This window comes from Microcebus murinus, chromosome 9 (assembly GCF_040939455.1).
Source record: "Microcebus murinus isolate Inina chromosome 9, M.murinus_Inina_mat1.0, whole genome shotgun sequence".
Classification (NCBI taxonomy): Eukaryota; Metazoa; Chordata; class Mammalia; order Primates; family Cheirogaleidae; genus Microcebus; species Microcebus murinus.
This window is the reverse complement of record NC_134112.1, coordinates 7,615,291-7,628,782: the sequence shown is the minus strand read 5'-3', so window position 1 is coordinate 7,628,782 and position 13,492 is coordinate 7,615,291. Positions and strand designations below refer to the sequence as shown.

General features: G+C 43.7%; 1 protein-coding gene across 1 annotated transcript in view; it reads right to left on the bottom strand.

Annotated features, from left to right (window-relative positions):
• PKD1L1 (polycystin 1 like 1, transient receptor potential channel interacting) overlaps positions 1–13,492 on the bottom strand; it is a 111,146-nt gene that overhangs the window by 22,930 nt on the left and 74,724 nt on the right. Inside the window, 4 exon segments of the mRNA XM_076006209.1 lie at positions 3,304–3,414; positions 9,389–9,507; positions 11,462–11,638; positions 12,459–12,543. Of these exon segments, the coding sequence (XP_075862324.1) occupies positions 3,304–3,414; positions 9,389–9,507; positions 11,462–11,638; positions 12,459–12,543 (492 nt within the window).

Here is a 13,492-nt window from a genome sequence, read left to right as displayed (position 1 = left end):
AGCCAGTTGTTCACTGTTCACCAGCATACTCCAGAGACTGCTCTCAGGCAAGGCTGTGGAGCAGATACTCCACTGTTGACTAAGGGCAGATTTTGGAGATAAATTAGAAAAAGTTTTTTAAAACCTGACAGTTGTGACAAAAAATTAAACAATATAAAAGAAAATCAAGGACCAAAAAAATCAGTAACATATAAACAGAGAGATGTAAATAGCCTCAACCAACAATTTATACAGACTATAAATATGCTGAAAAATTTCTACAGCTTGTGAGACAAAAAGTCTAGTGAACTAATTTGTCTGACTGGTTTTATTTCCTTTTTCTTACACAGAAATGATCTCCCATCCATTCAAGTATTTGATCTTCATTGGTTTATACACTTTTAGAACTTAATCTACACAGCCTGGTTCTCAACTCTGTACTTCTCTGAAAACTTGGCCAAACCACACGCCAAACGCAGAGCGAGTTGGAGACCTGCCAAAGCACCCGGAGGGCGGAATGAAGACAGAGAGGCACCGGGAAAGGAGAATACGTTGGAGGCAGAGATGGGAGGCAGAAAGTAAGCAGACATCCCTGCAGATATTCAAACCACTCGCAGGCAGGAACTGAATGAGCAGAGAGGCAGTGGAAGCGAGGGAGGGCGGGCACAGACATAAGGGATAGGGGTTAATTTTCAGCAGAGAAAAGTGTTAGCCATCTGCTCTGGGAGGCAGATAGACTGACTGTACACGTATAGACTAATATGCTCCATATTCTGTGTTTTTAAAAAATAAAGTGATACTTTATAGCCATGTTGAGTTTGTACAACTTTTGGGAAATGTTATCGCTTCCTGATAATGCTCTGCTATTGGATGACTTTAAGAAACTAAGTCAGGAAAGCCCTGCATGGGACTCAGAGCCGAAACACCCCACACCAGGCTGCATAGATCTCATGCCTCGTTCCTGGCACCTTGGAGTGCAGGTACTTAACCGAACAATCCAACAAGATTCTGGCCCTGTCTGTATTAATTACAGCAATTATGTAGACTAGGCCTACAAAGCTTGCTAAAAAGATAAAATCAGCAGTTATTTTCCATTTATGGCACCTGGATAGAGTGCCTGTTTCTTTTATTGGTGCTTCATTTGGTGGCTATTTTTATTTTGTTCTGTTTTATTCAGAATTTCATGAAGACTTTATTGAGTTCAGAAACACTTCAATTACAACTTAACTAGGAGAGAATCCAGTAACGTGAGAATTTTTTGTTAAGACATAAAAAATCCAGCCACCTCCCTCACTTTACAGACAAAGACACCCAGACCCAGAGTCCAAGGACTTGCCTCAGTCAGCTGGTGACCAAATGAGAGCTAGAAGCCCAGTCTCTGGGTTCTCTTTAATCCACTTCCCCTCCTAGCTTCAGTTCCTCTATCTGGAATGCCGGCCAAAGCCAAACTGTCAGGAGTTGTTGACATTTCAGGATTAGGTACCGGGTGGGTGGGGTGAGGAGGGAGGTGGAGAAGGTCTACCTTGAACATTCCATTACCAACCGGGACACACAAATATCCCTGCCTGGTGGCCAGAGCATGCAGAGGCAGGGAGGTTTTGCATCCTTGTGGGAAACATAAGGTCTGTGCAAACCCACAGAGAGGCAACATCTGAGTCCTTAATCCTAGCACTTCAGTCTCATGTGCATGTGAGATATCCCACAAATATTATCTCAGCTGTGATATTTCTGATTTGAATATCAAGAGGCAACAATTCATATGAGAAATATGCCAGATAATGCTGACTTATGAAATGTGAGCTAAAAATAAATAGCAAAAACCAGAAGTTTCTTGTGTTGATTTCCATTTCCAAAGGACCCAAATTGTTGCTTCGTTTTGCACACAGTGCCACCTACTGGCACTAACTGTGCATCTGCACAGATGGGAGAGTGGAAAAGTTGGTCACTAATGGAAATAACTGCTGGTTTTGCAAACAGGGTGACAGAAAATTCTACTTAATTTGACCATTAGAATGCTCAGAAGTAAAGAATTGTATTACTGTGCTCCAGGGAGTGCAGACTCATTGCACTGGACTTCTGGGTCTTACCTTATTAGTGAGTCATAAAAGTGACAAAGGGGACAATATTCGTTATCTGGCTAGGTAGCAATAACCCTCACAGAAGGTACAAATATGTCCTGAAATAATACGTACAATTAAACGGACTTTCTAGCCACTCACCCCTGACCCCTCAAAAAATTAAACAGAAAACATTTACATCAATTTGAAGTACTTAGACAAAGGGAACACATTTCATAGGAATGTGTCTTTATTCTCCAAAGGAAAAAAAAGCAAACCCTGGAACACACAGAATCATTTTATTTCCTGTCACTGAAACTATTGTGAAGAACCAATACCATTTCCTGTCACTGAAACTGTTGTGAAGAACCAATACCATTTCATAACACATACTTCAGAATTCAAAGCCAAACTGGCTTGAAAGAACTATTAGATGGACAGTTTGGGGAAGGTGAAAATAAAATCTGACCACGGATTTAACAACTTTCAATAGAAAAATACATGCTACATTAAATGTACTCATTGATGACAATATGCAGCCTAATTTTAGAAGCCTTCAGACATGGAAAAGAAATATAACACAACAAAATGCCATCATGGTTGCCTCTGCCTGGTGGTATCATGGAAATTTTTCTGCTTTATAGTTCTCAGTTCTTTCATGTTTGCCTACGATGAATGTCTACTACTTTTAGCAGTAAAAAGAAGTACATGAGCACTCGTGAAATTGCAGAGAACCTGAGGGGGTGTTACAAACTGTTTAAAATCATTGTCATTTATTATTAATTACAACCATAGCCTTTGATTAAAGAACTCAGGTGTCTTCAGCAAAAAAAAAGAAACTACAAGACCTTGTTTTGGAAAAGAACCCAAATTGCCTTGAAATATCCTTGTTTCTTTATTTAACTAAAATGACATGCTAGGAATGTGCCCAAAGTCTCCCAATGGAGGCCTCTTACTAACACTGGGAAATAGTGTCCATAAGCAAATTTGACAACCTTCCCCATCTTTCCTATGTGGGGCATGGCAAAGACCGCTCTTTGGGCCTCAATCATGCAGCGGTAAAGGGAATGAGGGACTAGATTAGAGGGTCTGTAGGGTCCCTCCTCCGACACTCTGTCTGATGCTAGAAGACAGGAACATGACTTGGCTTGCTTCAAGTAATGAAGCAAAGTAAACTGTCTCATAACCCTAAGCACAGGGCTTCCCCTTGGGTGCACACTGGCCATGGACTAGCATAAGAACCAGAGGGGCTCCCCAAGCCTCCTACCTTGTAAATTCCTTCCGGATAGCTTGATTGAGAGGATATTCATCTTGGGAAAATCTCCCATATATTGCACACAAAAGCACAAGCAGCATGAGGATGTGCATGGAAATGTCTCTGTAAGAAGATATTTAAAGTTAGCATCCTTACAGGCCCAGGTGTTTCACTTGGCAAAACATTTTTAATGGAACTAGGCTTTCTGAAATCCCTGGGAGGAAATTTTCATATATGATGTGAAGTATATATTGAGGTCCATTTTTCTTTTCTTTTCTTTCTTTCTTTTTTTTTTTTTTTTTGCACATCAACATCTAGCACCATTTCCCCAGCACCATTTTTTAAAAAGACTATCCTTTCTCCATTGGATTGTCTTTGAGCCTTTGCCAGAAAATGAGCTGAGCTTATGTGTCTATTTCTGGGCTCTCCATGCCATTCCACTGATCTATGTGTCTAGGCTGTCCCTAAACCCCACACTGTCTGGGTTTCTGCAGCTTTAGGTACATCTCAAAGTCAGATCGCCTCAGTCCTTCTTCAGAGTGTTTTTATCATTCCAGTTTCTTTGCTTTCCATATAAATTTTAGAATCAGTTTGTCAATGTCTATAAAAAAGCTTGCAGGATTTTGTTTGTGATTGCATTGAACCTACAGATCAAATTGGAAAGAATTGACACTTTAATAATATTTAGTCCTCCAATCAATGTACAAGTGTATCTCTCCATTTATTTAGATTTTCTTTTGATTTCTTTCATCAGTTTTTTGTGGTTCTCAGCATATAGATTCTGCACAAGTTTTCTTAGATTTATGTCTATGTACTTCTTTGGTGCTATTGCAAATGGTATTCCTTTCTAAATTTTTAAATTTCAATTGTTCATTGATGGTATATAGGAACACAATTTACTTTTTTATATTGACTTGTATCCTGCAAACTTGCTAAATTCACTTATTAGTTCTAGAAGCCTTTATTTTGGTAAATTATTTGGGTTTTTCTGCATAAACTATGTCACTGCCAATAGACAGGTTTATTTCTTCTTCAAATCCATGTTTTTTTATTTCTTTTTCTTGCCTATTGCTCTGGGTAGGACTTCCAATATGATATTCAATAGGAGTGGCCTAAGAGGACATCCTTGCCTGTTCCTTAACTTAAAAAAATTTTCAATATCTTGCCATAAAGTATGAGATTAAGTGAAGAGTTTTCAATAGATATCCTTCAGTAGTTTAGGGAAGCTCTCTTCTATTCCTAGCTTGCTGAGAGGTTTGGTTTTGTTCTGTTTTGTTTTGGATGAATGAATGTTGAATGTTATCAAATGCTTTTTCTGCATCTATTGAGATGATCATGGTTTTGTTTTAGTCTGTTAACATGGTGAATTATATTAACCACTTTTCTTCTCATGGCTCTTCCAATCTATAGGTATCTCCTCTAGCTCATTTTGGTTTCTTTGCAACATATTTGTTGAGCAAGTTGGTTCTTTGGGTTATAAAATTCTCAGAGTCTTGAGACTGGTATTTAATATGTTCTCATTGTAAACTGCTGGTTGGCAAAAAATGCTTCATCAGATTAAGATTGGACCGTTTTGGGTAGGTTGCCTCATGCAGGATTGTGTTTTGCCATTAGGAGACACATGATGTCTAATTGCTTCTCTTTCTCCTTCTCTTTTTTAGCAGTTGGCCAATGTTAATGAGCAATGGCCTAGATTCATTACTTCATTAGAAATTGCAAAAATGGTCAGGCTCTAACTGTATTGTTTGGCCCTCATTCATTAGCTGGAATTCCTCTACAAAGAGAAATATCCCCTCTCCTGTTATGTGGTTTCCCAGGGGTGCATTTTGTATGGGGAAGGCAGGCTTTTACCAGCTTTCAAAAAGTTGGTTCCTGTGTGTCCACCAACACTGATGAATTACATTGTGGGTGTTGTCACAAGCTCATGGCTTTAGATGTATTTCATAAGTTCAATTCACTACAGTTTCTATTCTTGATTTGATGTCAAGTTACCCCATTTTTGAGCAATGTGAGCCTCTTCAAACTGGCTTTTGAGTCCTTTGATGATTCTAGCAGTCATAATGGCTCCCTTGCTTAAGAAATGTTCCAGGTTCATCTTGCACACTTTCCATGAGAGACCTCAAATCAGGAATCGCAATGATTCCTGGTTCTTTTTGTTGAAAAATGGTATTTATAGACCAGAATCTAGGTGCTAAGGGTATACATTGCTTCTGGGTTGTTTTTAGGCCTTTTCTTGGTAGAGAGACTTAGACAAATATTTTTTTTATTAAAAAAAACCAACATGGTTTTTTATACTTACACTTTTTTTTTTTTTTTTTTTGAGACAGAGTCTCACTTTGTTGTCCAGGCTAGAGTGAGTGCCCTGGCATCAGCCTAGCTCACAGCAACCTCAAACTCCTGGGCTTGAGTGATCCTTCTGCCTCAGCCTCTCGAGTAGCTGGGACTACAGGCATGCGCCACCATGCCCGGCTAATTTTTTTTTTTTTTATATATATATCAGTTGGCCAATTAATTTCTTTCTATTTATAGTAGAGACGGGGTCTCGCTCTTGCTCAGGCTGGTTTTGAACTCCTGACCTTGAGCAATCCGCCCGACTCGGCCTCCCAAGAGCTAGGATTACAGGCGTGAGCCACAGCGCCCGGCCTATACTTACACTTTAAATTCAAATTTAAGACTACAGAATTTTAACTTTTTGAACTCAGATATGTACCTCCTTTCTCCCTTTTTCTCACTTTTTAAAGACAGTGGGAATGACAGAATTAGAAAATTACAGGATTTCTCATTTGCTTTATCCCATCATGAATCAACAATCAGAATAGACACCAAAGCTCCACTAACAACACGATTGGTGAAAACAGCTTTAGGATTTTCTCCCCACACCCCCACCCTCAACTTTCCTGTCCTTAGGCACTAGGTTTGCAAGGTGAAATTTTTAACTTTAACATAAATTTGTATTAATAAAAATCCTATTCCTTTTCTCCCTTATAACTATTTTCTAGAGTTGCCTGGGTTATCTTCCCTTTGTTTTATTTATAAGCAGATCCACATGCATGCATGTTCATGTACCCTTTTACTAAGTAGCGGGCAGTGCACCACGCCTGGCCTTTTCGCCTGGCCTCCCTCGGGAAGCAGATCCTAAAGGCGCCTTGCTGGAGCCTGGTACTTCCCATTGCAGAAGGGCTCGCATGAATTGTCCTGTGCATGGGTCTTCTCAGGTTCTTGCTAACGTGTCTTCAAAGGTGCCACGCAAGAAGTGTGGATGCTGGAGAATAGGTAAATGCATCTATAATTGTGTGGAGATTTCAAAATTACCCCATGGGGCTGTACCATTTTAAACTCACATGAGCACTATGTGGAAGGACCTATTTGCCATGGCCTTGTCAACAGAGTATGCAGCCAAATTTTTATAATTTTGTAGCTTTGATTTGCAATTCTCTTACTATTAATATAAGTGGAAACACCAATTGCATTTCTTTTTTCTGTGAACTGTCTGTTTACCTTTCCAGCCCATTTTTTGTTCTACAGAGTTTTTGGGCTTTTTCATCTTTTGGAAACTTTTTATATATTAATAATACTAAAATTTCATCTGTTACAACATTTTTTCCTAGTTTGTCACCTATTTTTTTATTTTGCAAATAGTATCATTTGCCATAGGAGTTACTAGTTTCTCTTCTTCAAGTTTTATGTGATTAAATTTATTTTTTTGTTTCTCCTATTTGTTTCTGGATTTTAAGTCATAGAGAATTTTCCCTCACTTATATCCTAGAGGAATTTACTCATACTTTCTTCTAGAGCTTGTATGGTTTTGTTTTTTACATTTAACCTTTATCCATTTGGAATTTATTTGTGTATGATGTGACAAAACCATCTAATTTTATTTTTTTTCCACATGGCTATTTGATTATCTAAATTCTACTTATTAAAAATGTTGTCCATTCCCTAAAGATGTGAGAGATCACCTTTATCATATGCTAACTCTGGCAGTTTTGTATTTGGGTCTTTTCTGGATTTCTTTTTATTTTAATATTTAGTAGAGCTGGCCCCATTTTCTTGCTCTATCTCTTCAGGATTTTACTGGCTGGCTTTTCATATCTGTTTGTTCTTCCAAACCAGGCGTCCTCAAACTATGGCCCACGGGCCACATGTGGGTGTTTTTGCCCGTTTGTTTTTTTACTTCAAAATAAGAGCAGTGTCCATAGGAATTTGTTCATAGTTTTTTTAAACTATAGTCCTGCCCTCCAACAGTCTGAGGGACAGTGAACTGGCACCTTGTTTGAAAAGTTTGAGGACCCCTGTTCCAAACTAACTGTATAATTGACCAGAACCCAGTAAAATAAATAAATCTGACAGCATTTTATTTAGAATGTATTAAATTTATAAAGTAGTTTTAGAGAGAACTACAGAAAGCCAGTGTTTTCTCTTCCCATTTAAGAACATGATGTGTGTTCCCATCTGTTTAAGTTTACATTTGTGCTTTTCAGGACTATTTAATAGTTTTCCTATATAAGCCTTGTGCATTTCTAAGATCATGCCTAATTGTATTTTGTTATATTTATTATTTGCTGTGTTGAATAGAGTATTAAATCTTCGACTTTTGCTTATATCCCCAAAGGATATTGGGTTTTGTCTTTTAATTTTTTAACCTGACTCTTTGCTAAATTCTCTTATTGTTTGTAATAGTTTCTTTTCATTTCTGTAGTTTTTTTCCATACTTTTAATTATGTCACTGCAAAAGAGCTAATTTTGCCTCTTTCCAAATCCGCTAGTCTCTAATTGCTTTCTCTGGGCCCATCCTGCTTGGCTTGGACGCCACCCCAGCAGTTTCCCCCATGTAAGGCTGTGTCCTGGCGGAGCTAGTCTGGGTTAGCTCTGAAAACACAGCTGGCTCAGTGGTTCCAGGCCTCCAGACCTCACACTCACCTGGAACTGGTGTGTGCAAACCCTCCCAGATGCACCCGCCACATTCCCAGTGAATGGTGCCTGCAGGAGCTTGGGGTTCTCCTGTTCTCAGGTGCCTAAGGTACCCCACACTTCCCTCTCCATATTCTGCAGAGATGCCAAGCTACAGGACTGGGGCACTCTGTGGTTGGTCACCACCTGTGTGCCTTTGGAGAAATGGAGGGTGCACCTTGCCATCTGGTTTCATTGTGCATGTCTTCTGTGGGTTTTGTTTTTGCTATCTTAATTGCTCTAATTCTATGGGGAAATGTTGCCACTGCCCCATCTTCCAGGAATTCCTTTCCCAGTCTTCTTTTAATGCGATATCCTAACACAACCACAGCGCTCCTCTTTGGAAAAGGATTTGGAAGACATTTAATGGGGAGCTAATGGTGCTTGACGCTGTAATGAAGGGATTTTTTTTAAAAGGAAGATGGTTGGAGGTGCTTCTATTACACTTTTTAGCAACACCATTTTTGGAAAAATCTCAGAAATTCCTAATCCTTGACAAACTACATCAGAAAGATTTGCAAGAGATCGAATTTATGTTCAGAATTTGGAGAGGCGTTTTGGCTATCCTGTGTAGAAAGGCTGTCACAGTGGGTCACTCCACTCCACCATGGACGGGGGGCTGTCATTGAGGGAAACCTGTCTGAGGTCAATGTTGAAGAGCTTTGTCACAGCATATTTCTTAAGTTTGTGTTTTGTTTAAAAAAAACACCCAAATTGTGTTATGAGCACTATACACAGCTGTGCATATCTGAATGTTTAAGCCACTTAAGAAGGGCTGTATTTATTTTATGGATTCCCCCCCGCCCCCGGCATGCTGGAGAAGCAGCAGTCCCAGGCCGAGTGCCGAGTGTGGACATGAGTGGGATTAGACCCGACCATGCTGTGAGTCTATGCAGGGAGGGAGGAAGCTGGAGCAGAGGAGGAAGTGATCCTAACGAGTTTCTCATCCCGGGCAAGTTGCAGAACTGTGTTTTCTGCCTCCAGCTCAGTTTCTCTGCGCCCCCTCATGTGCCAGGGTGCACAGGGTGTCCCCACCCACGCTCGCTGATGACAATGGTCTCTAAGAACCACTAGGGGCAGCAGGACGCTCTCTCTCACAGAGGGGCTGGGCCAGAGCAAGCCCATCCCCACCGAGGCCTTCACCCACCTCAGGGCCGCCTGCCTGCGACTCTCTCTCCTCATCCTCTCCCTGGTGACCTTGAGCTGGGCCATGGATGGTGGGCGTGCCCAGCGCAGGTGCCGTGCTCGCTGTCGGGCAGCCAAGACCTGTCAGGGACAAGAGCGCTGTGAGCCACTGGGCTGGCGTGGAAGGAGAGAGGCCCTTAGTGTTCCTGCCAGCCCAAGGACCACACCATCACTGTGCCTTTCGCTCCGCCTGCTGTTTAGGGACAAAGAGATACCGTGCACAGATAACATGTACCAGGTTGTTGGGGAGGGGGACAGACCCATTTTTAAAAATCTGCTCATGTCCCAGGCAAGCTTTCTTTGGCAGGGATTACAGGCTGGGCCATTAAAAAGTACTGCTCTACATGAGAGGCATGTCTACGACTGTCAAATTAGAGGAGCAATTATCTTTGGCATTTGCACATAGTTTCTCTTAAAGACCTTCGAAATGTGGAAAAGCCATTTTGAAGTACAGTCTTAGCAAGAAACATTTTTGTTTTCTAAAAAGCATTATTGCTTTCATATTCTCTTTGTTTATGGCCAGGGTATAGTAGTAGGCAAATAAATGGACCCATGAAGATATTCGTTCATTTATTTCTCACTCACTCATTCATTCAACACCCATTTACTGAGCTGGCCCTGGGCCAGGCCCTGGGCCACCTGGGATCAAGGCAGTCCTTCCTCGCAGAGACTCTGGGCTTCCAGGGAACGTCTGGCAGGTGCACAGACACATAGCGAGACGTGATACAGGCAGCGCCTGCGCGTTCGGATATTCCCGCCAGCTGATGTGCCCTCTTGCGAAGGGAGCGCACGTTAGGGCTGGTGTGGGGACGCTCAGACGTCAGGGCGCCCCAACTGTAAGGTGCCGGTGGGACGGGCACACAGGTTTGGAGATACCAGTCTGGCCCTCAGGATCAGGGCTGGCTTTGTCGGGAGGTTGCTCACCCCCGAGGATGACGCTATAGGAAGAACAGACCAGCCACCTGGTGGGGCGTAGCTGCACGTGGGGACACAAAGGCAGAAAAGGCTTCGAAGCAGAAAGGAAAGCTGAGATCCAAAAGGTGTGAGAGAAGCAGAGCAATGCTGTGTGCCAAAAGCTAAGGGGCTACAGGGCAGGGGTGCATAAGGAAGGGGTGAGATGGAGCCAGGTTTGGGCCCCAGGGCGCTGCTTACTGCAGGTAGCCTTGGTCCAATCACTTCGCCTCTCTGAGCTTCCACTTCCTCAGCTTTGAAATGGGGTGCAATGAAGCTGCCTACTTCATGAGGTCTCGTAGAGAACAAATGAAATGATAAATGTAAATAGTGTGGAGATGTGAAATAGCACAATGACTGGCACATAGTTTATGCTCACCACACACCGTCATCGTGATCGGGCCTTCCAGGGGAGGCCAAGAGGTTTGAGGGAGAAAGGCCTCGGGCAGGTCCTCGGACATGGAGCTCACTAGGCAGCCTCCTCTGAGAGTAGGGGCGGGGACGAGGGGAGGCAGAGACGGGGATCTGACGGGAAATGGACTGGGATTATGTCCTTGGTCCACAGGAGTACAGCACTGCACATGCCTGTCATGTGCACTTATGTTAACAACACTGTGACCTTCTTCATGTGGCCAGCAGACCTTCCTCTTCCTTTGTGTCATCACCCTGCCCATGGGAACGCTACATACTCAGTAGGCGAAACTGAATACAGGAAAGAAGGAAGGGAGGGAAAAGGACTAGTACGTTTTCTGTGGGTCCATTGAATTGCAAATGGTCTAAAATCTCTTCAAAATCATGCCCAAGAATTGTATTTCTCATTTGCTTCAATATTTTAAAATATGTTAATTTTCTTGATGCTCTGGCTTTTTTGGGATTGGGGTAAAGATAAGGAACTAAGTCCTAAATGTTCATCTGTCACATACATGTGTGCAAAGAAGCATAAGAAATGAAAATACATTCCACAGGTCTCTAAAAATGCAACCTAATTTGAATTCAAAGCTTAAGTCCAGATCCTTGTGATGAGAATATAAAGTAGTTCTCTAACGCTCGGCTTTACTGCATAGATATTTGATAGCTTCCTTACTTTTTCCACTTCGCCTGCACGGCCAGGAACGGCACAGCTTGAAGACAGGGGAAGGTAGGTCTGGGAATGTTCTTCCAATTCCACGTCCAGATTCCTGGTTGCCTCACGTAAAGACTCAGCAAAAAAGTGGTTGTCATCTCTCCTTTTCCAAGCAAAACCCAACGCCATGAGGCCTATCTGGACGGAAGCACATGACAGCACCGTCACGCGCACCGTTTGGGTCCATCCCGCACAGAGCCGACTCCCTGCTCCTCACCGCAAACCGCACCCCGGCTCCCAGTTTTAAACAGACATGTGCTCATGTCTGCTACTGCCTTTGACTCCCGGCTCATCTATGCACCAGCTGTGGCCTCACCCAAAAGACTAGTAGTGTTCTCTGAAGCTCGGTTTCCTCAAATGAAAAATGGGGATTAAAGTGGTTCATTCCTCATCAGGTTTTTTTTTTTTTTTTGAGACAGAGTCTCACTCTGTTGCCCAAGCTAGAGTGCCGTAGCATCAGCCTAGCTCACAGCAACCTCAAACTCCTGGGCTCAAGCGATCCTCCTGCCTCAGCCTCCTAAGTAGCTGGGACTACAGGCATGCGTCACCAAGCCCGACTAATTTTTTCTATATATTTTTAGTTGTCTGACTAATTTTTTCTATATATTTTTAGTTGTCTGACTAATTTTTTCTATTTTTAGTAGAGACAGGGTCTTGCTCTTGCTCAGGCTGGTCTCGAACTCCTGACCTCAAGCGATACTCCTACCTCATCCTCCCAGAGTGCTAAGATTACAGGCATGAGCCATAGTGCCTGGCCACTGTCATAAGGTTTTTATGAAGATTAAAGAACAGGCCTGTTTGGAGCTTAGTGCAGAACCCATTCCCAGTTTTCTTCTCACTACATCTTAAATCAAGCTATAAAGCAAAGCAACATGCTACCAAATGAAGCCACCACCTCCCTTCCTTTCCAGGGCCCCTGCTGACGGAAGGTGCCTCTACCACGGAGGGCATTTCTTACCATAAGTGGCTGGGTGACGAAAACACAGCAGACCACGGAGAGGGACAGCAGGTGCAGCCACTGCACACACTGCGCCGGCCCGAACCTGCCCCAGGGGACAGGGCTGTCAGCACCCTCACGGGAGCAGGACGCCCGACAGGTGCTGCTGTCTAAGCACGGAGCTGGCCTGGGAGGGCCGTGCCCTGGCCAAGGCAGGACCGCAGGCAGGAAGTGCCCTGCAGCCGGGGAGGGGCCGTGCGGGGAGGTGTCTCTCTGCCCACTGGAGGGGAGCCCCTTCCTGGCAAGAGGACATCAACCTCCCTGAGCCTACCCTGGGGGACAGACAAAGGAAAGCCCAACACATGCTGCAGAGACGGGAAGGGCAGGAAAATGGGGTGGGGCGTAATGAGAATAATAATATCAACAAGAACAATGCTGACATCTGTGGAGCATGTCTCGGGAGCAGGCACTGTGCTGACAGGGTGGCGTTGGGTAAAGCCATGTGGCCTAAGTGCTCTGACGTCCCTGCTTTACAGATGAGCAAACCAGGCTCAGGGAGAGTCTAAGCGCCCTGCTCATCCTCACAGAGCCTCCAGCTGTGCACCTGGGGAAAGGAGGAGTTGGGGAGGAAGGGCCTGGCTTTGCAGCTCCTCCTCATGGTTTATGGAGATGGGGCCCATGGAGCCACAGTGAGTGACCCTGCAGTCTCCAGTGGTGGCCCGAGCTGCACGGGGGCCAGAGAGGCAGTGTATGTGGAGGACAGAACTGGAGTCTGTGACACGTGCACCACAGTCCCTGTCCTGCAGGCATACGAATGCAGCTCGCAGCCTGCCCCTCTCAGGAGCCCCACGGCTGGGTTCCTTCCTTCCTCAGGTGGCCATCCTGTGGATTCTTGTTTAATACCTGGGGCTCCATCCAGCCCGGCTGCTGTCACAGAACTGGCTGGGCCAAGCCACTCTCTGGGGTTTGCATATGATTCAAACCCCCTGCCCCGCCCCACCAACTGTGAGGCAGGAAGGAGAAATACGGAGAAAATAGCAATAAGGGACATCTGG